Source organism: Lichenostomus cassidix, chromosome 12 (assembly GCF_008360975.1).
Source record: "Lichenostomus cassidix isolate B80296 chromosome 12, HeHo_3.0, whole genome shotgun sequence".
In the NCBI taxonomy this organism is placed as follows: domain Eukaryota; kingdom Metazoa; phylum Chordata; class Aves; order Passeriformes; family Meliphagidae; genus Lichenostomus; species Lichenostomus cassidix.
In genome coordinates this window covers 18,253,368-18,280,971 of record NC_139493.1, presented here as the reverse complement: position 1 = coordinate 18,280,971, position 27,604 = coordinate 18,253,368, and the positions used below count along the sequence as shown (strand labels likewise).

The 27,604-nt window shown below is 40.2% G+C and overlaps 1 protein-coding gene across 2 annotated transcripts in view; it reads right to left on the bottom strand.

Annotated features, from left to right (window-relative positions):
• Positions 1 to 27,604, bottom strand: part of PPARG (peroxisome proliferator activated receptor gamma) — a 56,159-nt gene that overhangs the window by 13,867 nt on the left and 14,688 nt on the right. For both annotated transcript variants that reach the window (XM_085073073.1, XM_085073072.1), the window contains exons 2-5: positions 10,097 to 10,324; positions 7,873 to 8,042; positions 6,260 to 6,398; positions 22 to 221 (exon numbers count right to left, since the gene is read on the bottom strand). In XM_085073073.1, coding sequence (XP_084929199.1) covers positions 22 to 221; positions 6,260 to 6,398; positions 7,873 to 8,042; positions 10,097 to 10,316 — 729 coding nt within the window. In that variant the 5' untranslated portion in view covers positions 10,317 to 10,324. The remainder of the gene's footprint in view (positions 1 to 21; positions 222 to 6,259; positions 6,399 to 7,872; positions 8,043 to 10,096; positions 10,325 to 27,604) is intronic.

Here is a 27,604-nt window from a genome sequence, read left to right as displayed (position 1 = left end):
CAAAAAGAAGAGGGAACTGACTGATTTGTCTGTCGTCTTTCCTGTCAGGATGGCCCTCGCCTTGGCTTTGGTCAGAGGGAAGGACTTGATGTAGGAGTCGTACAAGTGCTTGGCCAGCGCTCGCAGGTCGGCCGATTCGGGGTTCAGCTGGTCGATGTCGCTTGAGATCTCTGCCAGCAGCTTCTCCTTCTCCGCCTGGGGCATCCTCCCAAACCTGATGGCTGAGGAACAGCACAAGGGTTACTCTGGCTGCAGCTCAAAAAGCATTTTGAAATAGGTTTTCTGGCACCTTTCTGCACCTGCAGTTGTGCCTCAAAAAAGCGCATTTGAGTTTTCTGTCGCCTTTTGGCTCCTGAAGCTTGTCTGAAATAAAACAGGGTTAGGGAAGCAAGGAAAGAGGATTTTCTCCAGTAATTCAGGTAAAACAGCCGAAGTGCTTTAAAGAAATGGAAACAAACAAATCTCAAAGAGGAAATCACCTCTGTGCTCAAACAGCACCATGACAATGCCTTGCTTAGAAATGCAAACCTGCTCTCAGCTCACCTGAATCATGTGAAACCCCCTGGTTCTACCTCCAATCTACATGAAATGTAATGAATATTTTAGATATTCAAGTTCTGTTGGCTGAGGGTAGGAACCACCATTCAGCCTTGTTTTGGGCAAATCACCATATGGATCTCAGATTGTTCATTTGTTTAGAAACAAAACCCTCACATGCCTTGCAGGAATAAATTGCCAAACAGCTCAGCAGAATTTAATGTAGCAAGTGCTATAAAGCATTACCATAAGAGTTAAGGAAGGGGAAAGAAAGTTGTACAGGGAATAAAAAAGCTGGAAAAGGCTGAGGTCTTCATGGTACCTGTATGTATGTGCTTAAAAAAAAGAACAGGAAATGGTTCTCATCATAGGAGCTCAGAATTGCTCAGTACCAACCCAGGGCAAATCTCCTCTAAAACTCCCACTTTTATGTCCATGGACTTCCTATCCAAGACACTATTTATTCATATGGGGACTGACTTGGATAGTATTTCAAATGAGCCATCAAAATCAAGAGTGATTTATCTCATGATATTTCAGTAAACAGAATTTATTTTGTTTTATGAAAACAAAACAGAACAAAAGAGCATCAAAACAAAAAACGGAAGGAAGAAATCAAGGTTTGCATTTTGGCCCCAGGGGGAAATAGAAATATTATGAATATTTTTTCAGTGATTAGTGTATTCCTTGGATAAAGGAAAAGTGCTGCTAAGATCATATATAGAGATGATTATACTGGGGATGTTTATTTTGGAAAGAAACAGCCATTTTTCTTCACAAATTTGCTTGCAAAGCGTTGATGGCCAAACAGGACACTTTTTTCCAAGAATAAATAATTATGCCAGAAAAGATCCCCCTCCTCCATTTTTCATATCTTATATTTATTGATCAGTTGTCTTATTTCATGGCTGTAGAAACAAAGTTGTTTATTTTTATGACTGAACTCCATTTCTCTCTCAGCAAACCCAATCTCTGTGTGACACGAGCTGGATAATTCAGCTTTGCTTGGGTGTTCTTTATATTAAATTCTACTGAACACCAGCAGGAAATATGGTTCTGTTGTGGGTCTATTTCTGAGAGCTGAGGTTTGCAGTACCAAGTTTAGAATTTGGAATCTCACTGGCAGAGGACTCCATTTATCAAAATTATCTTTACACAGAAGGGATAAAATAAGGGACTGTCTGTTGATTCCCCTTCCTCTGCTTTAGCATTAACTTAAAGCTGATCTTCTCCCCCAGGGCATTACAAACAATAGGAACTTATTTTCTTTTTTCCACCTTCTTTTCTTCTCCCTCCTCCCCATTTCACTTGGGTATCTACTGGAACATTCCCAAAGATACAGCACAGTGTCTATCCCAGCTGTGGCACTGATCACTGACAGGGAATTGTTTCACGTGGAGATTTTACTGAAAAGGTCAGTCTCTGGTCTCCCTGCAGAGCAACTGCCAGGATTTGTGCAATTTGGCATTGCTGAACAACACTTTTTTGATGGTGCTCTATTAAAAGTTTCCAATAGCACTGGTGTATAAGTGATTATAAATGACAACTTACATTGTGCCTATTTTTTAATGGAAAATAGGATTCACTGGGGGATGTTCCAGAATCCCCTTTACTTATCCCAAGCAAAGGATAGCAAGTCACCTGTGCAAGGTTGGCAGCTGTTATAAGCCCCTGGGCTTCTAATATAAAATTATTTATATCAATTTACAGATCCATTGGAATTGATACTACAAATATTTCATTTACTGCTAACAGTTATAGAGCAGATGCCTTCTTTCACTTAGCACTGATTTTTTTTGGTGATGGTGATACTTATTTTCCTGAAAGGTGTTTTGAAATATCTGCATGAAAATTGTTATATAACCCAAATATTATTTATTATTTTGTTATTTGTTTCAGTACTCTTCCTAGCAGGAATCATATTTACCTTTTTTTTGTTTCCATGGGTTTGAGAAATTGTATAACTTTTATACAGAAAGTAAAAAATTCCCATGAACATTAATGTTAAATTAGAGCATTGTCTCCAATGTGCTCAATTTTGTGAATGAAACCCCCTTTATATATAATCTATTTTGGAGGTAAAGCCCATAGACACAGAGGGAGACTGTATCAAATGAAACATTATTAAAGCTGCGCAGAAATTTGGTGTGTATTTCTAAGGAATATGGGTTTGGTATGGGCGCTTGTGATGCTCATTTTCCATAAAGAAAGATTATTTTCAATTCCTTCTGTAAACAGAAATGGAGAAAAGCCACCACAAACAACAGAAGGAATAAGAATTACTGCCAAAGGCTGCACAGAAACCTCAGCCCAGCCCAAAGCCCCACTGCTATCACAGGATGTTGATCAGGGGTTGTTATCTCTTACTGCCCCAAACTAAAGTTTGTAATGCATCTTTATTTTTGCATGGATTGAATGATTACTACCAATCCATCGTTCCTACATGTGATTGTTTCCTTCTAGATGGGTGTTTTCAGGATGGATCAACAGCAGTGGATCTTTCATGCCCCACTTCTCCACACTGTCCCTATTTCAGGAACATGTGCTTGGAAGGTTTCTGATGTAATTAATGTATTATAGAATGAAGTTCCCTAAAGAAAAGGTGATCACGACTCAAAAGTAGATTTTAAATATAACATTTCATTATAAAGTATATTTTAAATATGACAATTCATTAAAAACAAGAGGAGTTGTGAATTAAGCCTTCCAACCTTACAATTTCATAAACACAGAATATATTTAATAAATCAGATATCAATTGCAGCAGATTCTGCTCAAGGTCTGTTAGTGGTGCAGGCAAAATTTGGGGCAAAATCAATTTTGTGGGACTGGCCCAGCAATTCTCCTTTGGGAAAAATCATTGTCACTGTCATTTTCAGGGGACTGAGACAAAAACGAGGGAGAGGTCAGGCAGTGGGAGGTTTAGGGGAGGAATTGGGAAAGTGGGATTTTGGATGAGAGGAGGAGAAGGAGGGGCTGATGATGACACCAAGGTCAGGTTGGGAAAAGGAGAGCCTGGGAAGGGGATCAGTCAGGATGTAGGGGTGGGAAGGACAGGGAAAAGCCTGGGAGGTGATAGAAGAGCACTGGAAACCCTGCTGGCTGCCGGGGCTGAGAGGGTGGAGGGGTTCAGGTGGCAGATCTTCCCCAGTAATCCCAGACTCGGCAAGTTTGGGCAGGAGCTGCAGCTAGAACTGGGATCTCTGCTTTGGCAGCTGCTCCTTTGCCTTGCATTGGCAGCATTCTCCAAATTGTTACAGAAAGCCAAATTGTGACAGAAAGACAAAAGTGACAGAAAGCCAACAGTGAATACAGAAAGTCACTCAGGCTGCATTCTATCCTTTGGCTTTCTGTGGAAAAACTACAATATTTATCCTTTTGGCAGATTTTACTGCTTGGAGAAGTTAAATGTGAAAAAAAGATGATTGTTTATAGCCTATTCTGTAGGACACTCTTCTGATTGTCTGGATTATTTCTGAGCACAGAGGAGACCCCAAACAGACCACAAATTCAGCTTTTTACATTAAAAACCACCAGAGAAAGGCAGGGTGGATACCTGTCTGAGTTCACTGGAGGCATGAGCCCAGATTGAGCAACTCCCTGCTCCCAGAACTGATGATGAAGACACATTGCCATGTTCTCTTTTTTCCCACTGCAATAGCTGGGTTAATATAAGCACTACTTTTAGCAGAAGAAAACAAAATAAATGGAATTTCCAAACTAAAAGAACCAAGCTGCTGCTCAGTGGTGCTTCAGAACACAATCTGCACAACTCAGGGTTAAATCCAGAGCAGCACTGTGGCTAGAGAAGGAAAGGAAAACAATATTCCAAGCATGAGAACACTACTGTCTTTTTTAACCTTTAGCCAAGTGGTATGTAGCATTTATACGTGAAAAAATGTGGCTGTAGCTGCTGAGTGTCTCCTTGCAGTCCCCCTTTTTGTCCTGATCATTTTGCAATAATACATCTACACAAAGACAGACATAGATTGGAACCCTGAGGCGCAAATAACCCACATTCTCCTTCAAAGCATTGAAAATTCAGATAATTTCTCTGCCCAAGTGGCTGCACTGTAATCTGTAGATGTAACATAAAAACGTGTCTCAGTGTCATTGATCACATCCAGTTTTGCATTTCTTTATGCTTCTGGGTCCTCAAAGGTGAAATTCAGCTCTTTTTAATAAGTTTGTTTATAAATGATGAAGGAATGAGGGTGTTTTGTGCAATGCAATGTAACCAGAGTGGCAAAAAGAAAAAGGCAAATGTAGAAGGCAATACTTGAATAGAAACAGTGACTCCTTGTTAGGAGAACTCCTGGTTGGAGCAAAGGAAAGTGTTCCTTGGAGCCCTGGGACAAATGGCTTTGCCCTTTTCCTGCCTCCTCCTGACTCCTGTAACCTTGTTGGTGCCACAGCTCCTGCCTGAACAGGGAAAAATGGCAGGTGAAGTGTTAATGTTAAAGCTATTCTGTGTGTTACAAGCCAGAGAGAATGGTCTGGGCCATGCTGATGGATGGAGCTGCACATGGATCCCATTGACACAACTGGGAGCTCTGCTGCCAGGCTAGGGGAGAATTTGGCATGAACCTTGAAATTAAGAATAATAATGAAACCTCCAGAATTACTATAAAAATACGCACAGTAGCATTTCAAAATTAGATTTATTTTTAAGTGTTACTGTTGCATCCCAGGAATTTGCAAACCGTATTTTCTATTAGCAAAACATTTCCCATACCAATTTACATTCAGTGCATGTATTAACTTTGCAAACCACAGCACAGCTTTCCTCTTGGGGACAGTACACTCATTTTTTATACTGAAAATAATGAAAGTTCTAAAAAAACCACAGAGAAATTATTTTCCCAGTCATGTTTGCAATTCTTTACCCTTAGAATTACATAAGTCTCTATGTTATGACATTTAATTCCTGTTTTTACTCAGCTTTGCCAAAGCAAGGCAACAAAGAATCTTCATTATGTCTTTCTGTCCAAACATTCATAAGTATTTCCACATGAATTGCTCTGTTAATTTTTTAAGTTCAGAGGGACTTTTAAATTCCATGCAAGAGAGCAGGATTGTGATATTTTTCATGCCATTACTTATGGTAAAGAAGGCAACCACAGCTGTGGGTGTCCTGGGAAGGAGGAGGACAGGAATTTTTAAAACTGTACAACTTTTGGTCCATTCATTTCAAATATTTTGTTTTTTAGGATGAGAAGTGCTAACTCAGGGATGCTAACAGCCCTTGGTAAGGGTCCTGTGCAGCAAATTCAAATTGCTGTTATTTATGAAGCTCCAGCACATTCTCTAACCCAGCTTTCATAATTCAGTTTTTGGCTTCCAGGAAAGGCATCCTGAGCTCCAGCAGGCAAAAGGGTCTCTTTAGAAAATAAGACAATGAGCTGAGAAACAGCAATCACACAAGGAATATATTCAGGAGGAGCTACCAAAGAGCAGGAATGATGGAGAATAAAACCAGCTCGTATGTTACATTATGCTTTCCAGCAAGAAATGCAAATCTCCACCTACCTGATTTTCATGTTGAAAGAAATCTGCAGTCACACAGAGGCTCCTGAACTCAGGGCAATCTCTCTGACATGCATTTCTAAACTACCTGCTGTAAAGATTCTGGGCATTTAAGCAGCACACTTGATAATTGTGTTAATTATCCATGTTATTTCTCAGATGAACCATTCCTGATTTAAAATCGACCTGCACTTACCATTATGTGACATTCCAACGGCGAGGCATTTCTGAAACCTGCAGTACTGACATTTATTCCTGCTTTTCTTATGGATCCGGCAGTTTAGATCACACCTGTCGTAAATCAGCTTTAACCTGATCGTTCTTCGGAAAAAGCCCTGGAGGAAAGAGAAAAACATGGAAATGGATGCAGGAAACTGCCAGTGTCACCTTGGCATTTCTCCATCCATCCATCCATCCATCCATCCATCCATCCATCCATCCATTCATCCACCCATCCATCCATCCATCCATCCATCCATCCATCCATCCATCCATCCATCCATCCCACCTCACCCTGACCCTGACCAGATGGATTTCCAAAGGAAGCAAAGCTCCTGGACCATCCTGGCTGCTCGTGGTCTTATCAGTCATTTTCTGCTCAGTTGGATAGAGGGGCAAAATCCTCAAAAAGCTTTAGGGAATCAGAGGGGTTTAAAGGACATTAGGGATGTAAGCTCAGAGCACAATTCCAAAGGAAGTGAAGCTCCATTTGTTCCACTGCTCGTGGGACAATTTGTTATGAACTAAACAGGATATTTTCAAAATTTAAAGTTCACTACCAACGTAGAAAATTTCTTCTTGACCACAACAAACCAACAATTTCACCAACAGCAGTTCCATCTCTAATAAATTAAAAGGGTTTTGGGTTATTTCTCTTTTTACAATTTAAAGATGCTTTTTCAGATCAGTTACAATCAATTAATAAAGTTCTTCCAAAGTTATTACCCTTTCTTTCTTGTAAAAATTTTTTTCCTCACAGGGAATAATAACAGTAAAACCATAATGCTGACTTTTATTTATATAATTAACTGCAATTTAAGTAATCTACTTCATACTTATTGCTTTATGTGCATTCCTAATTCACAGCTGAGAATTTTATTTAAGCTCTGCTTGGTTCTTTCTTTTTAGTTATTTTCCTCAAGATGCTGAAAATAGAGAAGATGGGAATTTCACATTAAACTCTAACGTTTTTCTTGGAACTCAGTGAATTATTAATAATTTATTTCTCTGACATTTCTCTCATTCGTGAGGACTGCATTTTTACACGATTAATTTGTCCTTTATGTGTTATAAACACTAAATATTGCTGACATAAAAAAGTCAGTAGAGTTTTAAAGCAGAAAACCCCATTCTTAATACATTAGACTTCTTTTAGTCACCTAAAATGTGTAAACTGGGTAAAGAAACTCAAATCAATCAGAATAACAGAGTTGGAATTTTGAATTGCTCAGAGCTTTGGAGCTGGGCTTGAGTTTGCTTTTGCTGCATCCTAAGAATTCAAATTCTGCATGTGACCTCCAAGACAGCAGGAATGAAATATACTTGTATGATCGACAAAAGGAGAAAAAATGCACAAAAATCAGAATAGATCAATAACATCAACAAGAAAAAAGCAAGCTAGATTTTAAAAAACTCCTGCTTATTAAGTCCTAAAGTCATTAAGTCATAAAGTATAGGCGGGACAATTTACGTCAAAACCTAAAACTTTATTTTTTTTTTAAAAAAAGCACAGATGTGTGATTTTACCAAGTGATTATTCAGGTGCAAATAAGTTCAGCTCTTCAGGACAATGCCTTTGTGGCAGCTTACCTTGCAGCCCTCACAGGCATGCACCCCGTAGTGGAAGCCAGAGGCTTTGTCCCCACACACGCGGCACTCGATGGCCATCAGCGAGTTGGAAGACTCTTCGTGAGGTTTGTTGTACAGCTGAACTTTCTCTGAGAAATACGGGGGGGAGGGAGGCTCCATTTTGATGGCACCTGGGTGTAGAGAAGAGTGACATGATAAGCTCCAATTAAATCCAGGGAAGAAGCAGCCAGGAATAATCACAAGGCATCGCGGTGAAGTTGGGATGTGATTCCCAAGTCTGCTGCACAACCAAGGCAGCAGCAGACAAAGGCTGCACAGGGCAAAAACTGCAAGCTGCATGGCTGGGAAAGCTGGAAGGGGCAGAATCTGATGGAGAAAGTGTGTTACAGATCCAGCTCTCAGCTCTACAGGGTGGAATGGTTTGAAGAGAGGGATATTAAAAATTAATGTGTGGAGAACTCGGGCTTTACTCAGTCTGGTTGTATTTCTTTAAGGTGTTGGGAACTGCTGCAGGGAGATGGGCTGGGGTGACTAATCTAGTTTAGAAAATATTTAAGTGTTGTGGAGCAGAAAGGCCTAGCAAAGTGAGGGCCTTGCTGCCCTTGTGAAATCCCTGCTCACTTCTGCTCCTTTGGCTAACTAGAAAAGCATTCTGGGAATGACTCAGCTAAACCAGAAGTGAAAAACAAGTTACAGAATTGTAAAACAATGATTAGAACCAATAAATGCTCACACTGTGGTTGGTTACACCTGATGCCTGTTCCTGTCGTGGTCTGTGGTGTTGGTTTAGCACATTTGTTGAGCCTCACAAGTATGTAAACTCATAACAAACTAACAGTTAAGGAAACCTAAATTTTTCAATAAAGTGTCTTCACCATACCATGATGGATAACGCGTATTTAATGCTGCAATTAAGTGTCCGACAAACCTATATATTGAATAATAGATTATTGGGCAATATATATATTGGATAGCATAATATTGGATATTTCAAGAAATTTAGCTCTCTTCCGGGGAAAACTGTTCAACTTTGGAGGCAGTTTAAGATAATTTTTGTCTTCTGAAAGTTTCTAATTAAGAGAGCAATTTCTAATATTGAACAAGCTCAAACAAGTAAATATGATGTCTTTAAATCAATCCTCACTGGTCTCAGAAGAGAGCTGGGACATTTGACACATTACATCAGGAGTGATGTAACAGACATTAACTAAAGGGAATATTTTCATTTTTCCAGATTGGCTATGCTACACAAACCAGAAAGATTTATTCCTGTATAAACTAGGAAGAAATTATCTAAGTAAAGATGAGGAGGATTTATGCCACCTAAACTCTACTGCACTCTTGAATAACTGCTTGGTATTGAAGTGTTAGGGACATTTCTAATTAAACAAAAGAAAAATAAATTACTAGCTGGAAAAATGTCTATTCATGTATTACATTAGTCATGCAGAGATACACAGCACCTGCTTCATGTACAACCAAAATGAAACACCACAATTTCCCCAGCAAGAATTCCTTGAAAGAGTTCCTGTACAGATTACTACAAATAAAAGTGATGTCAGAACTCAGCAGAAGTGGATCCCTAAAAGAGTTCCAGGCACAGCAACCTCACATTCCTACTCTGAGCAGGAATGCAGTAACAATTTATTTAGGAATAGGTCACTTCCTTTCTTAGAAGGAGAGTTTAGTGTCATTTTTTTCTCTGCAAGTGATGTAAGAACAGCATGTTTCATAGCCAGTAAATAATCCAGGAGCAGTGATAAGAGTTGTAACAACGTTGTGACTCAGATGTAGCCACTATTTCTACTCCATTGGTTTCTTAGGCTGTTTGGAATTTAAAAGCTGCACGTATTAATAATTAATATGCTACATATGCTGGGCATTCTTGAACAGCCAGAGTATTTATTTTGCATCATGTTCATTGAGCTTCAGAGGAAAAGCTGCACACAAGGCACAGGAATAGGAGACAATGGAGGAGTTCAGGTGTCTAATAAAATGTCTTTAATGTTTTGGATACTTTATGAACCCTTTCTAAACTCCAGCTGCTGCTCTGGAAGGGTGAAGTCTGCTGTGGGTAATCTCTCTTTTCTACCTGCCCTGCAAGGACACCTCTGCTGACACAGGAGATCTGAATTCTCCTAAATCCATGTGCTGTTAGTACATGTTCTAAGGAATGAAGGGAGCATGGACACAAAGGAAACACTTCAACAAGTGAAAAGCTTACTCTGGCAATCCTGGAGCTTGAGATCATATTTATAATCCAGGCCTGACTGGTCAGCTCTGGCGAGAGGAAGATCTTCATAGTGCGGTGAGGAAATGCTGGAGAAGTCAACAGTGGTGAAGGGCTTGATGTCAAAGGAATGTGTGTGATCATCCATGGCTGACAGATCCACGGGGCTAATTCCAAAATTCATGGGCCAAAACGGCATTTCTGTGTCAACCATTGTAATCCCTGCAAACAGCAACAGAAAAGAGACACTTTAGAGGAAGTTGGTTATCTCCTGTGTGTTCAGCCCCAAGCTGAGGTCCAAGTGTCCCCTGGCCAGAGGGTTGAGAGGCAAACCTTAACTGCATCTCTTCACAGCATGCCTATGAATAAAATTGGAAGTCTTCCACAAATAATTTTCAGTTTTGCAAATTCTAATCATCATTCTTCCCAAGTGCCCGAAAATCTCAAGGGTTTTTATATTAAGAAAAAATCCAAAGTAGCTGGTATTAAACAGGGGTGGTTTTCCTCCAAATAACCAGAAATATTTGAAAACTTTGCTCATCTGAGTTTGCCAAGAAGTTTAATCCCAGCCTTAACCCCAAGGATCAAGGAAATGTAAGTTATGACTTTTCAAATTCCATATATAATTATGCAAATCTTGAAACTAGCGAACAAATATGAAACTTTGATCTGCAAAAATCTTCTGCAAATTGAGTGAATTTAGATTGAGATATGAAATGTTTTTCCAAGTCCTCTCCTGAAAGATAGCTGAACCTTGATTCAGACATAGTTCAACTATGAAAAAGTTTGTAAGTTACAGCAAGTGCAAAGATTATTTTATAACCAGGGTCTGTGTTTAATTTTCCACGATTTATAAAAAGAACATTCTAACCTAAAAATAGAAGAGATGTTACAGAACTAAAATAGCTTGGTCACTCTGGCTGTTTCATTTGGACTTCAGACCCAATCAAGTTAGTGGCCTTTAACCTCTAGATAACAGAAACTTTGATTTGATCTGCTTTGACTCAAAACTATTCTGTCACACAGCCAAAGCACTGCTGCTAAATGAAGAGATTGGAATAGAATTTCAGCATTTGGAGCTCATGCTGTGTTTTGCCAGGTAAGTGACGCTGTGAATGTCCTTCCCATCAGCTCCATTAAAGTGCCAGTGCCTAGGAATGGTTACACTTCTCTCTGCCTTCCCTCAGGAATGTCACCATCATCCTTCCACCTTTCAGGACTCCCAGCACAACCTCTCAGTTCTCCTGCCTTGAATGTTGATGATAAAGGTCGCAAGGTATCTTTTTAATTCTTACATTTGAGAGGAGAGATTCTCACTGCAGTGGGAACAAAGAGGTGCTACAGCACCCCAGCTACCTCTATCTCCCTGGATGGGATAGAACCTCATTATTCTTAATGAAATTAAGATCTGTCTACAAGGAATCAACAGGATTCCTAATTGCTACAAGTGACAATTCTCTGGGGAAACTACCTGACAGCTTGTCAGAGTGCCTTGGTGGTGTGGATTATCTTCCAAATGCTCAAGTTGCAAGTCCAGTGGTCAAATCATGCACTGCCCAGGCCCCCCAGGAATGGGCACACTCCCAAGGCTGTCAGAGATCCAGGAGCATTTGGACAATGCTGCTGGGGACAGGGTGGGATTGTTGGGATGTCTGTGCACGGACAGGGTTGGACTCCACGATCCTGTGGGTCCTTACAACACAGGAGATCCTCTGATTGTCTGAATTTTTCTGTGAGCATGAAGTGCAAATCCCAGCCATCAACACTGGGAACTGTCTTCTTAAAACAGATTTCCAAACAAAGCAATAAACCAGAATAGACTCCTGATTAAGAGCCTATTTTTTCAAATGACCAGACACATCTTTAAAAAAATAAAAAAATCAAGAGCTATCTAGCATTTAAATGGGTTTGTACTCCCTCAGGCAAGTGACACTGAGGGTTATGTGCACTTTCTATCTGCAGTGCTGCCTCAATGGAGCAGAGGAAGGATGGCTGCAGGCACATGCCCAGTCCTAGCCCAGGTCCATCCCAGGGATTCCCAGGACTCACACACACAGGACACCCACGAGGTCACTGTGTGGCCAAGAAACAACTGCAGGAAGCCATCACAGGGCAGGAGGACTCACAGTCCAGCTGCCCTTGCACAGACACCACTGATCTCACTGCCACTGATCTCACTGAAAAATTCACAGTTTCCCTGCATCCTCCAGCAAACCTCAGTAAAAATATCCTCACAATCTCGAGGCCTTATCACTTTGTCTTTTCAGTGCAAAAGCCTCAGTTTGCAACCCACTGTGAGCTGAACAGCAAGCTACAGCTGAGCTGGATTTCCCTTCACACTCAGTCCATAATTGGGATGTTCTGGAGAAGCTGGTGATGTACAACATGAGCATTTCTGTGAAACTCCTGTACGACACACACAATGAGTGCATGAACTTCACTATGTACAGACATATTACAGCTTAGAAAGACTCTGATAAGCAGGTAAGTCCAGAGGTCTGGCTTGCTACACACAAGCTCCAAAATTGAAGAGGTTGGAGTAATTCCTTATCAGAAATCTTGTTTCCCAGTCAGCACAGTCAAATAATTTCAGCAAAGTTTACCAAAAACGCCAGAGTGATTTCATGGTCAAAGTTTATCTGGCCTAGAACTGTGATGGTTTGGATGGTTTAGATCCCATCTTAGAAGAAGCAAAATAAAATGAAATAATTAGAAAGTAACCTGTTATACTAACCATCACTGAATATGAGGAACTGTGTTTCATGCATGCTGTTTTTTCCCTACTAACTGTTTGGTTCTGTATGTCTGTCCAAATCACACACGTGTTCTATATGCTGAGAACAGAGGACATAGAAATGTCAAGATTAAGCTAAAGAGAAAACCAAGGAATTGTGGTTGCACCCATCAGCTACTGCAGGTCACAAGGTAATTCTGCTTTATCCTACTCATATTTCTGCTGTAAGGTAATAAAATCTGGAGTCAGCAACCATTTACAAATCTTAGTCAAAAGCCTATCAACTCCACCCCTTCCAGAGGTTAACATCCCATGAGTCCTAATATCAGTCTCAGCTTTCAGGCTTTGCTAAATTGTCCCTCTACAAAAGAAAACATCAACTTTTAGCTTTTAAAAATAATTCTGTTGTGTTTGTTACAATTTCATCTAGGATGTCCCCAAAGGTACCTAGAGATGACCTATATGAACACACATGTACATCTGAAGGCTTCTCTTAAAGGTTCCCACCTGGGTAAATGCCTTAAGCAGATGGGATTTACTCAATGTAAGAGGTTGGTCTGTCCATTTTTAGTACTTTCTTTCCACTGAAAACAGTTCAATTTGGCTTTAGTGGAAATCTGAACTGACATGGCTTTAACTCTATACAAGTGACAGGAATGGAAACATCCACCCCCATTCTGGCAGGACCCAGGAGGACTCAGGAGCACAGAAATTTTCCTGGAACCACAGATGGGACAGACTTAGCCTCTGAGGCCGCCCAGGTAAGGATTTTCCTTAAATCCATCCCTCCTGAAGGATGTAACATTCTCCAAGTGCAGGAGAACATGTGGCTTCCACCTCATCTCGGCCTTCCTCAGTTCTGTAAAAAACACAGCAAATTCTGTGCTTTCCCAGCTGGAGGAATTGTATTTCTATGCCTTCCTATGATGTCTGTGTGAAGACAGGGCAAAGGATTCTTACTACACTTCATGATAACAAAAGGACTGAAATATTTGGTTTACATGATGCAGATATTGGATTGGATTAGGCAAAAATGAAGAAGCAGCACTGTGAGCTGGTGTATGGAGGAACCAATCAATGGTTGTTTTGCGAAGATGCCAGCAAATTCAAGGTTATTAAAGGGATCCTGAAGATGTCAGTGATTCTGTACTGTAGGAACATCTAAGGTCAAGTAATCACAGGTCAGCACTTTGGTGCCTCTTTATTTCTGGATACCAAGCTGCCCAATGTAGCATTTCTTTATACAAACCAGCCAGGAATCAGTGATTCCAGAGTAATACTGTTCATAACCACTTCTGAATTATGAAAATTTCCAGGTTTGCTCAGGTTTGGTGTATAAAGCACAAAGCATTTCATGGCAGTTTTAAAGTTCAAATCTGCACATATGACTTAAGCAAATTATGAGTATCTTGTTCAGTTGAACAAATTTTTCTGTTACAGTAGAAACAATGATTTTCAATTATCAGATGAATTTATATTAGAAATACTAAAATGAAGGAAACATTTTCTGAGGTATTTTTACTCTCGCATTATTGAAAACAAAAATGTGAAGACTGTTCCTGTGTTTAATGGTTATTTCACAAATACTTCTATTTTGTATGTAGCTCTACTTAGTTTTTGCTGTGTACTTTGTCTTTTTTCCTCCCCAGGATAGAAGAATTACAATATTTCCCTCTGGAAAAAAAAGAAAACCCAATTAATTGTAGTCTTCTTGTGGCTTTAAAAACACCAAAAACCAACAACCCAGATTAAAAAAAAATCCAGTGGACAAGTCCAATGAACAGACTAGATAATGCTTCTATGAAACTCACAGATCTTGTGTGACATCCAGGTAATAGATATATAAGTATTTATCTGATCTAGAAGATTCTCATGTGCAAAAATTGTTCTCAGCCAGCAAAAAGCTGTGCAGAACAGCAGCAGAGATGTCATTCAGAAAGTGAGATGGAGGAGCTTTAACATTTAATCCTCCAAAAGAGCAGGAGTGAAGGAGATAATGCTGCTGAGATAACACTGAATACTGAGCTATGGAGCTGCTTGTAGGAAGTGCCTTTGCTCTGTTAAATCTCCTGCAGAATACTCAGTTATGGGCAAGGAAGCCAAGGGAGGCTCTGAACTCCTCTGCTGCAGGTTTGTGCCACTGGCAGCCACAGTGACAGCAACCTTGGTGGTTGTGCTGCTGATAGGGACAAATCTCATCTCATCAATCACTTCATCCACAATTGATTAGCTTTCCAATTCCCAAGACAGTTATTCCCTGCATTTTCCCTGCTAGGGAGACATAAAATCTAATGTAAGAGATGACCATGGTATGAAAAACATCCTGGATCACGAGCTGCTCTTTACCATAAACACTACCTGTGCTCAGGTAACCTGAAGGGCCTGTTGTGCTGCATTCTAGACACGCTCTTTCCAGACAAAACTGCCAAAATATCACCCTACAGGTATTTAATGAAGCAACCAGAACATCCCAACCTCACAGCAGTTACAGAAAATCAGAAGAAAAAAAGAAACAGATAAAGTCCCTCAGCTTTGAAACATTATTAAAATCAAGGCAGTGCTGTAATGATATGACATGGATAGGTATAAATACGGAGAAATAGATACATGATTTAAATGTTGTGGTTTTTTCTTTAAAATCCCATATTTCATGAAATAATTTGAATTTCCTCTCATGTACAAATGTCAGTTTGTCAAGTTTGTCATATGTAAGCCCTGCAGAACTTAATGGGACTTTTGCCAATTAATTTAGCTGAGGCAGCTCAGACCCTCTGTGAAATAATGCCCTACAAAAGTTGGTTAAAATCACACAATCATTCTCAGCTTTTAGGAAAAACATACAGGTGGTGAAGGGGCAGCTGCATGTGCCCATAGATTCAATTTGTTTCTCTGTTTGGAAGAACAACCAAATATTTTCCATGTGCCTTTCAAGAACACATCTCCCCTAAGAGATGGCACCACATCCACTGAGTTAAAGACCTTCACTGATCTTGGAGAGGAGAAGGCTGCAGGACTATAAAAAGAGAGCAGACAGTCTTGTGATAGCCCAGTTGCATTGCCCTTCCAATAACTCAGTCCTCTCCTTGCCTCTGACACAGAAATCCTGTGTGGCAATGGTCAAGCAGCTCAAGCCAGCATTTTCTCAGGGCTGCTCCTAGTCCCCAGCTGGGAGGCACAGGGTTTGGGATCCACTGCCTTTGGAGAGGATTCACCCATGGCCCTGCAAGGTGGAGCTGAGCTCCAGTTCTGGTCAGACTGGGAAGAATGGTATCACCTTGGCCTGTGCATTGAACTCTGGGTTATTTAGAGAAAGTCACATATTTCTGCATTTGCTTTTAAAAATCGGACTTTTGTCTCAGCTCTCTGTTTGTCCAGTGAAAGAACGTTATCTTCACCCCCTACCCTCCATTCTCTCTGTTATCAATAAAACACCACTCCTCCTCACCATGTGTGCTAGTACTCTACAGATTTTTAATATTCCTGGTTATGCCTGAGTACAATGGAACTCTAAGCTTTAACTCTTTATGATGTGCTCTCTTCAATAATAAAAATTATATATTTCTCACTAATAGCAGCTGTCATTATCACAGACTTTATCTAACAGACAACATTTGTATAAAATGGAGATAATTTTGTTTTGAATAAACCAAAGCAGGTGAATTTCTCTGTATGTCAAGCAATGACTAAAAGCTGTTGCCCATTGTTGTTTCACACATTCCTGGCCTGCACATTCCCAATCTCCCCCATTTCCCGGCACAGGACCTGAACCTCTCTGTGTCCTGTTGCTGCAGAGTCAGCAGAGGGAGCACAACGTAACTAAAAAAAAACCTCTTTCCAAGAACTCCGCTGGCACAGCCAGTGATGCTCCTAAACAAATAAACAAGCCAAAAAAGTACGTAAAAAGAGCCTCGGTGGCTGATGTCCCCAATTCTGTGTTTGACCAAATCAGCACTCTGCCAACTGCAGCGGGAAAAGCAAAGTAACAGCACCAAAACTATAAAGCCTGGCTTTAAAAATTCCATTACAGAATTTTTATTGTTTAAAAGGAAAGATATAAAGATTCTTGTTCTTTTTATTTATGCCCATACCCCAAATATTGTTAGAATTTAGGGCAGAAAACGTTTCACTGATGTGACGCTGAACAAACACACTGAACAGCAGTACACTCGTAGGGTTAAATTAGTTACCCAAAGCAGTCCTTTTCCAAACAAATCACACATTGGAAACCACTAGGGATGTGGGCAAAGGGTCCAGGCAGCTGAGATAAGTACTGATAAATGTTTGATTGTAAATTCGGAGGGTTTTTGAAGCCTCCATTGCCTTTCAGCAGCTGTGGGACTGTGGGCTGGGGAGGGACAGGAGCACCTCTGCAGCCACCCCAGCCAGGCACACTCCTGGGCACCACTGCCTCACTGCACCTGGGAACTTTCCTTTCAAGCATGAATTTAGCAAAAGCATTTACAGAAATGAAAACTGAGCTCACTGCAGAACAAGAGAACCACGTTTTAATGGATTTTTTCAATTAGAGAACTCTAAACTAAAGCTCCCTGTGCCTTAATTCAGCTGTGAGCACAAAGGAAATACCCACTGCCTCTAGGAAATCTAGCACCATAATAAAAGTGACTTAGAGAAAAGATGAGTTCACAAATAACTGGTCATGGCATCTTTTCACACAGATGACTTTAAAAGCACTGCTGACTCCAAGCACATCAAGAAAAGAGATGATATGTTATTTCTATCCCTCAGATCCAGCTCTGAAGCCACCTAAAAATGGGCCAATTTAACATGTCCACTAGGAAAGGCGCCAAAAGATGCCATATAGAGAATATACGTTGGAAAGAATGGAATAAACATTCTGTGCAACACAAGTGGTGTGGTTGTGGATGGATTTGTCAGCCTTCAGCAGAGGAGAGGGGCTGTCCCAGCAGTGCTCACCTCAAGGGTTAATCACCGAGTAGGAGGGGTAGGAGCTGAGGAAAAGCTCCTCTTCCAGCCACTGTCCCAACCTGCAGAACCAGCACGGAGCCTGAATTCTGAGAGCAAAAGGAAAAGCAGCAACCTGGGGCTGAGTGCAATGTTAAAGGTGTGAGCACACACCAGGTGCTCCCAGAAACACCTCCAAACAGTGCTGGGAGCTGCACATTTCTGTCCCTTCTCCCAGTCTGACCAGTGCTGAAGGCTGGATGGATCAGAAATCCCAGTGGTGATCCAGTGGTGATCCAGAAGCCCCAGTGTGACAGGGCTGCAGAGCCCAGTGACAGCCACATCCTTCAAAAAGCCAAATCAAAGGTAAGGGGGGAGGCAACCCATTCATCCTCCCAGCAAGGCTGCACAGTAAAACACCAGGAGAAACTGTATAAATCCAAACACTTGGAAAGGCCGAAAAAAAGCAACTCATAAATCAGTAGGAAATGTATTTTATTCCTATGGCTGAATTATAACTACAAGCTGTGTTCACTAAAAGCACAGTCCATAAAAATTTACCACAATGTTTAAGAGGCAGTTGTTAATAGAAACAAGGAGAAAAAGCCCATTCAGGGAATAATAGAGCTGTTTAGTGTTAAATGTATTTTCTGTCCTATGGAATTCACACAAAATGGCCTGGGTTATTTGAAATAGCAGCATTTTATACCCTAGCAGCAACAGAAACCCTTGTAAATATAATTGCAAATGAGAAACAAGTTCAAAAATGCCACAGGCTACTCAGATATGCTACAAATCCTACCATCCTATTTTAATTTGTTAATGTAGGGTTTGTTGCATTCTGATACTGGATAGATATTCAGGAAACTTCAGGTTATTCCAGGGTAGAAAATAAACTGATTGCAAGGCTGTGCTCAAGTAGCTTAAATAGAACTTGAGAAGATTGGACAATGGGAAATTTCTGTGTAAGAAATACTGATTTATAAATCTGAAAAGCTCTCAGACAGATAGTTCAGATTTAAAAGGAACAGCACTTCAAAATCATGGAGAGCTTAACTACAAATTTCTGGAAGTGACAGTGTTGGGCTCCTGATGGTAAAAGTCTGACTGCAAAAGGAATAAAAGGGTTCTACTGCAGTCACAGCACTGGCAGAACACTGAGCTGAGGAGATCATTTCTGCTCTGTAAAGTCAGATTCAGCATTTGTGGGAAAGGATCCTCAAACGGTTCTTAGAAATCCTTGAACAGAAAAACTGCACTTTCCTAGTTCCAGGCAGCTGCAGTCATGCTGTGTGAAGCACCAGGTATTGAAACTAAAAGTAACCCTGATGAAAGACTTCTCTTCCAATGCCTTTTGTTTGAAAATGCCTCGAAAATCCCTCCCACTCTTCGAAATAGAAATGATTGTTATTTCGTTGCTTTGAACAAAAAAAAAAATTCACCTCCAGAAGCAAAAAGAATCTGGAAAATAAGGTATCATCTGGTAATACAAAATCAGAATAAACATCTGTAGAATTCTAGTGGGCAAAGACCATGATTTGGCATTTACAAAGTGGAACTGAAACGTGGCTCCTGTTGGTTTTGAGGGATTTGAGGGAAGCAGAAACAAACAGCATGTCCCTGACTTGTGCTGGCAGTATTGTAAAACTAGCTCATTATATAAAATGTGGGCGTTGCTCTCTATGAATCATTGTGATTTAAAATAGGATCCTGATAGACAGGCAATGAATCACATTGGATTTTGTAATCAGCAAGAGCTGAGTTCTTGGGAGAGCCCTTTGCCCCCTTTGGCAAACAGCTGAGGGGAAGGTCTGCTCCAGCCATGGAGGTGCCTCCTGAGACTGAAGGAAGTCATCGATTCTAAAATATCCCCAAAAATGCCGTGTGGGACACAAGATAGCAGAGCTTTGTCAATGGGAACAACACCACACAATTCAGTTGATAAGAGTGTTAATGGTCTTGGGACTGTGCTTGGCTCCAGGTCTGAACACACTTTAATAATTGGCATTTATTTGTACTGGGCAGGCTTTGTATTGCTGGGTCTAGCGGAAGTTTTCCCAATCACAAGACATTCATATAATTCAAAAATACCGTAATTGCCATTAAAAGTATTTTAAGAGCAAAAGACCCATTCAGAAGTTTCATCTGCACAGCTTGTGACTCTGCTTTCAGGTGTCAAACTTGCTTTAAAGTCAATAGGAAATTTTCCAGCTTCAATGGAAGTTCAGTGGTTGGGCCACAGTTGAGCAAAACACTAATTTTGAATATTGCCTCAGTGCTAATGGCATTGAAACACCTGCCTAAAGTTAAGCACTTTTAAAAAACTCAGTTCCTGGCTGAGAAAGGACTTCTTTAGCTAAGATATATTGTTAAATTACATCTCGTACACATCTATACAGGCAGATAAATCAATCGTGATACAGATCTGTAAGAAATGAAGGTCTCATAAAATGCCCTATTTCCTGCGTAAAACGACTGTTTCAGTGCCAGTGCTGTGCCCAGAGTTAACAGAACAAACTCCCAGCACCACGAAGCCCCAGTGGCACTGCTAACCAGGAGCCTGATGGGTGTTTCAACAGGAAACAACTCTGTCTGAAGCCTCCGGTACAGCACAAAACCAGAGTGAGTTTACAGTGTGCTCACACGTGGTGTGTTACAGGAAAATCTGCCAGCTCCTCTGGGTTTCCCTAGGCCTGGGTGAGATTCCCCAGGATTTCAGCAGGTAGAGGGGCAGAGCACACAGAAACATGTAAGCACCACAGCTATTTCCAGGCCAACCTTCTGCTCCACCGCTTCTCTGCCTTCTTTAGGGCATTATCATCGTGTCCCTTAATGGATTTGAATATATTAATAACAGACTCCATTCTTTGGAAATGGTGCTTAGCCAATAATTAACAACCAAGGTATCAATTTAGTAGGAAGTTTTAGAACAGTTGTGCTCCATTATGGAATTCAGATCAGAATACAAAGTTAGTATTTCTTTTTGAAATGTTAGTAACTTTAATAGCAAATGTTAGATGTTATGTGCATGATATCCAGTTAATCTATTTCTTCTAAAACATCATAGGTGCAATAAATTTTATTCTAACACTGTAGAATTTTTGTAATATTAATACTTAAATAATTACATCAAGTTTTCTCAATCCACATGGTAATAGTAGGGAATTTAGGGATGCAGAATACTGTTGGTAAGAAGCCTGGGATTTTTTTCTTTCCTCCAACTCTGTCATGTCAGTGCTTTTTAATGTTCACAAGACAGTAAACTTCAGTATTGTTTCCAAGAGATGAGCTAATAAGGCACACAACTGGGCTAGGGTAAAATACACTCATTAATATCCTAAATGCAGTTCCCTGCCATGGCAGAATACTGAATACTCCCACAGGAAGAGGAGGAGGAGGAAAAAATGCCATATGCATTTAAACTCATTCCTTGAATTAAATCCCACTTTTAAAGTTTTTCCTGGCAGTCAAACACACTGCAAATAATCCATAAAAAAGCTTCTCTCCTATCGGGATGAGCCATTTCCATCACAAAGCTGTCATCTTCCAAACACTAAAAATGTAAAATGTATTTGAATACAGCAAAACTGGATGTAGGGCCCACATGATTTGACTGAGTGCTGGTTTTTGGCAAAATATTTTAATCTGTTGGACAATCCCCAAGTTGTAAAAGTTAAAAAGCACCATGTTGCAAAACTCATTCATGAACGTAAACATGCTGAGCACTATTTCTGCATTAAGTTCAGAGAGCTCTCAGTGCCACAGCAAACACACTTTTCTGTATAGAAATATACATAATTCCTGGTACATGTCAGTATAAGATAATGCTCTATATGCATGTATAGCCACTAACTCTGGGATGCAGAGATAATTCAAACACAGCAAAGCCTCAGAAAGCAGATCAATAGTACCAAAGAGGGGCTGAACATTTACCATTCTCCTCTCTTAGCTGCCCCCCAAATTCCTTCAGATTTTGTGGGGAATGCAGTTATTTACACACAGTTACTGAAGGGCATTTTCATTGGGCGCTGAAAATCTCCTACCAGACCTTCCCAAGCTTGGAGGGGAAGCAGAGGTGACGCTCTGACATTATTGTGACGAGATAAACACCAGGCAAAGTAAAATGTGCCCCCCAATTTGATTATATCCTACAGCAGACTTTCCACCCTACCCTGAGAGTACCCAACTAAATAACTGAATAATAAAGACACATGAACTTTTGTACACCTATCATCTGTTGCACAAATGTATCTCTTTCATCTTTTAAATTAGCAGAAAAAAATTAACCTTCCCAACTGTACGAACTGCAAAGCATCCAACCTGCTCAGCCACTTTTCAGCAGCAGAGCAATCCCTTGTCACCTGACTCCTGTACTTTTGACCCTCCAAAAAATTCCCAGCTAAAACATGTTGACATGTTTTTACATGTGATCCAATCATGATTGTTCTCAATAGTGTCGGAGGCTTATCAGACATTTAGATCAATGTTCTTTGCCTCTCATGTGCTCCATCTTTCTAAATGTGAATTTTTCCGGGGAGCTTTCAAAGCGCCCTGTCAAGGTGACTTCAGGCTGCCTCCATGGGGAGCGTGGGCTCAGGGCACAGGCAGCCTGAGCTGTTGTAACTGCAGTTGCAACACCCTGACGAGCATTTAATGAACACCAGGAAATTAACCTGCAGTTGTGCTCGGGATTCAAGTTGTTGCCTTGAACAGTTTCACTTGTGAGTTTTCTATTGGGCTACAGGCTTCAAGAGAATCTCCCCCATTCTGCTTTTTTTGGGGTCAGCATGAAATAAAATTGCATAGCATTGTGCTTGGTATTTTATTCCAGAAGAAAAATAGGTGGAAACTTTCTGAAGAAAATGTAGCAGTGAGAACTGTTTATCATAAGAGCCAGGTAAAAAAAATTAATCTTAAAGCCTAAATACTAGCAAACTGAGGAAAAGAATACTACAGCATCTACTATAAAAACTCTGCATTAAGTTAGCACCAACGTACCTCCTTTTGTATTATTGTGTTTTTTACTTTTAATAAAAAATACAAGATTTTTTTTTTAGGATTTTTCTGTCTTACATACTTTAGAAAAACATTGTGCACACTGAACAGAGGAAAAAAAAAAGCCCAAACAGCCTCAGACCCAGCATCTGGAATCAGAGTTACTGTGAAATAATAATACAAGAAAGTCTCAGAGCAGAACCGTATTTTCTTGAGTTCTGATGTAAATAAACTGGGTTAACATTGTAAGTTTATGGGCCAACAGCTTCTCTAACTCTTAAGTAGTGCTGGACATCACTTTGTATGTTGGACAAATTAAACTATTTTCAGTGATGTCATTTTCGTTCCTACCATCTGATACTGATAAATTAAAGTCTCTCTACCACCCAAAAAGAAAATACCACAATACAGGACTCAGAGAAGGGATTATCAGCACTACATTAAGTGATAGTTAAAGAAGGGGATTTGCTCAACTCTTACATGAAGTTACTGAATCCTCCCGCCACCCACCCCTCACGGTTTGCTGCAAAAAGGCCCTCCCATCACAGCACAGAATTCGATGGAAATATTTCTTTTCCAAACGTACTTTTCCAGGGGAAAAAACCCCAAGATACCTTTCTCTGAAGAACACAGAAGTAACTTACTGAAAACACAATGGGTAAGTGCTGTCTGAACCTGAACTAAAAGATGAACATTTCCCCTGCAGCCCTTTTATAACAATAAAAAAGACAAAATATTTGTGGGGAAAGAACACGATTTCATCTTTTATTTAATTTCAAAATAATTTATGCACTTCAAAAAGAACTTAAATATAACCTGCATAATGATACATTAATGTGAAATTCTACAAAGTCCTGACTTTTTGTTACAGTTTTGTAAAGCTACTGTATTTTCTAATAAGATGTCTGGCATGGTTTGGATTTTAGAATGTGTCTGAAAACTGAAAGGTAGAAATTTCTTTGATCTTATTTTCTGTTGGGTTATTCTTTCTCTATGTTATTAATATCCTAAGAATATGTCTGATATGACTTGGTCCTACTTTTGGCAACCTTTCTATTTTAAAGTAAAACTTTTTCCAATTCCCCCATAGAAATTGCCTTGCTTTGCCCATGAAGGAATAAATATTTTCACCTGCCAAGGTGTGGAAAATGATTTCACACTTAGCTGCCTGTCACTCCTGGAAGTGTCACCCACCCCAAAAGCAGGGTCTGTTTGTATTCAAACAAACCTCTGTGTCTGCCAATAAACAGATTGGCTCTGCTGTTCTTTGCCTCTGCAATAAACAGAGCATTTTAAAGACTGTGTGTGATGTTATTCTTCTGTCTGTAATATTGGTGATCTTCAACCCAGAGTGTGAGCACATGGCCAGTGGCAGCCCTTGTCCCATGCTGGGACACCCACAGGGTCTGTGTCACCACACCAATCATCCTGTCCAAGGAAGGTGGCAACTGGCTTTGCTATTTTGGACCAGAAATGCTCAAGAGTTAAAGTGACATCACTTGAGGACACAACCAGAAAGCGGAGGATCCACGGCTAAGAACTATTTAGGAGAAAGCTATTTATGTATCATTTCATAATTCTGCTATTTTTAACAGCTAATCCTAACCAGTCATTTCTGTAGATTTCTTTCCAGCTGTGAAGAATCTACCAATGCTTGACTAAATCAGCAAAGACTCTGCACTTGGTATTTTTCACACCACGATTGTGGAAAGAGTAGGGTGTCTATCAGTTTGAGGGCAGAAAATCTCAGCCACCTCTGTTCCTATGGATTTGGAAACTTCTAAAATTCTGTATATGAGATGAAAACTGTCCATAGAAACCCCAGTTCATGGAAAGTCACCTGCTTTCATTAAAAATCTGACTGCCATCCCATTCCTGTCTTTGACAGCATTTGCTGCTTTCACTTGAGGAGGAAAGTATATAATCATGTTCTTACAGTGTTTCAGAAAGATTAATAATTATAGGGTTATGCAACATTAACAATAGTGGTACAAGTGAAGCAGCTATGTTAAAATTTAACAGCATTAAAAAGAGGGGAAGAAAGAGATTGAGAAAATTTCAGTTCCCTTCTCTGTCATGTGTTCCTGTCATCGTCTTGGTTTTTTCTATATTTAAAATGCTGTAAGAATTTCTTCTGCAAGTAATCTAAGAGGGCAGCTGACAGCAAATCTCTCGGTTTCATGTTGTGGTTAATACAAGAATACACCACAATTCAAGCCAAGAATGTACAGTTAAATTCTAACATTGATAATATTGATAGCTAATTTCTTGCTTTTATTTCTCTACAACATTTATTGAATAAGTTATCATACTGAAAAATATATTAATTAACTTTCCGAGAAGTGCTGTTTTGAATGATTGTGTGTAACAATATTTCTTTAATCTAAATACATGTGTCATTTTCATCTACAAACCACAAATCACACACTGCAATTTTGCCCACAGACTCTGGGATTCTTGATAACTTGACTGGTTTACTTTTAAATCAGCATTTTGTCTTCAATTGGGCCAGGCTACCAACAGGTAAACTTGCATGAAATGATGATTGCCATACACCATTTTTCTTTTAAGGATATTCCTTTTCTAGGCAAGCAAGTTTTGTGTGAGGAACTAAAAGCCATGGTTGTGACTTTTTGTAACCCCTCAAGCTGGCGTGTGAACAGCTAAACATGTGGCTCTGATGCAGACTGAGGGTGAGCTACTGGCACTTTTCACTGCTCTCATTTCTTTTAATTGCTAAACAAATAGCAGCAGCTGCAAATATCTGTATGCTGATGGTTGATCTCTCTAAAAAATCAGTTGTATTTAAAACAAGTCATATTAAAATACTCTTAGAGTATTTTAATTAAATAAACAAGTCATGTTAAAATACTCTGAGAGTATCAGCACAAAGAAATTCTGAAGGGACATCTGGATTCCATCCAGTGCAGTGTAGGGCAGTACAGCGCTGAATATCAGGATAAGACACTCCTGATGCAAAACTCCCCCTGAAACCTTTGGAATCACCTCTAATCCACAAGATCAGGAGGGGTCTGCAGCAGCTCAGTGCTTCCCACACCCTCCCCTTCCTGTCCTTCATGTGACAAAGGTGTGAACATCTGGTTTAAACCTTATCACCACATTCTGTACAAACGAAGGAATTACTGTGCAGCATCTTAGGTGACCCTTCACCAACAAGGATATTGTTGGTGTAGAGGGCTATGACCAGGATGGAAATAAGCACAGCTATGATCTCATTCCATTACACCCACCAAAACTGGCTGAACTTCTCAATTTAGAGTCTGGGTTTGATCTCAAGGCAGCATCACAAAAAAAGGCTGAACACCAGATTATTTGTAAAGCAGGCTGGTTTTCACTGGGCTCTAAGAAGGCATTGCTAATCTCATGGCACACCTTTCCAACCCAAAGGATGGGCTGCTAAAACCTCTGTGGTACAGTGTGCAAAACTAAATCCATCAGACAATGGTCTCAGTCTAATCCTAAACTATTTCAGATGTAATTGGGTACTGGACCTGGTTAATTTTGGAACTATGGATTACTCCTTACAGCTCTATATATATATATGGTAAGGGTCAGACAAGCTAATTTGGAGACAAATACTGGCTCCTTTGAAACTGGCTGTAAAATTGCCATCAGTTCACTTAATTTACCTTTTGCAGGACAGCAATGGCAATGATCCATCTGTTTTGAACAGGAATGCTGGACCTCTTGGTCAGTAGCTGACCATAACAACCCCAAAATCTCCACCTACACAGACATACTGACCATGCAGGCACCAAACAGAGCCTCCTCCTTCCTCAGACACTCTGAGGTGATCACTGCTCTGCAATCTGAGACTGGGGGAAAAGTGCAAACTATTGATCCTGAGATGCCAATAATACATCAAGTGGGCAATAAAGAGCTTCCTCCCAAGATTTACATCTCAATGAAAGCGGAGAAAGTTGCCAGTTCCATTCTGTTTGTCAGCTCCCCTGGATTATCAATGGGCCATGTGCTGTGAATCACAGCGCTCAGCCGGATCTTGGATCTTGCCAGTTGCATCTTGCTTTTACTATTTGTTCTGGGATGTTAAAACCACTATTGTAAGCAGTTCAAAAATACATGCTGGAAAATTGTTAATGCCCTAGTCATACAATGTCATTTTGAAGCTCCCTGGGAATTTAGATTTGCACAGCTTATTAGGATATGACCTTTCCCTTGATTTTTTTATTTTAAGATCAAGTTAAGATGAAATTTCCCCAGTGGGAGTTGCTGTGTTTCCTTCACAGATAAGGAAAAGAGCGATGGCAGCTCTGTATAGAGACAACTTTCATACATTTCTGCAGCACGGACAACGCTGTGGGCTTGACAGACATCCAGTGCATTCCTAGAGCCTGAGAGGGAAGTTAACCAAAAAAACCCCAGCAACATAGCAAAGGTGTTTCCCTGAATCTTTCACCTTTTTTTTCCCCCAGAGTCATCTGAGAGTAAATTGTGAGGAGTTTTAAGGCCTGTGGACTCTTGCATTCGGAGCACCAGGGCAGCACTGGCTGCGAGATAACAACTTATTTCTGGGACACATTCCTATTCCTTTCTGGAATTACTGCCTCTACAGCACTGCTTTTTCTTCTTCAAATAGAGATTTTGTCTCACAAATTCACACATTTCAGCACTTCCACATGTGTCATGTTGGTGTAGTTTTTCCTGGGATTTCATTAAGCTGATCTAAGAGCAGGAGGTTGAAAAATCGATTCGCAAAAATTAGTGCTATGGCATGATTAACAGCTGCCAATCACAGTGGTTAAAGAATTACATATATTAACATTTTTAATAGTTTAAGACAAGGACACTCCAACACTTCTCAGTCTTTA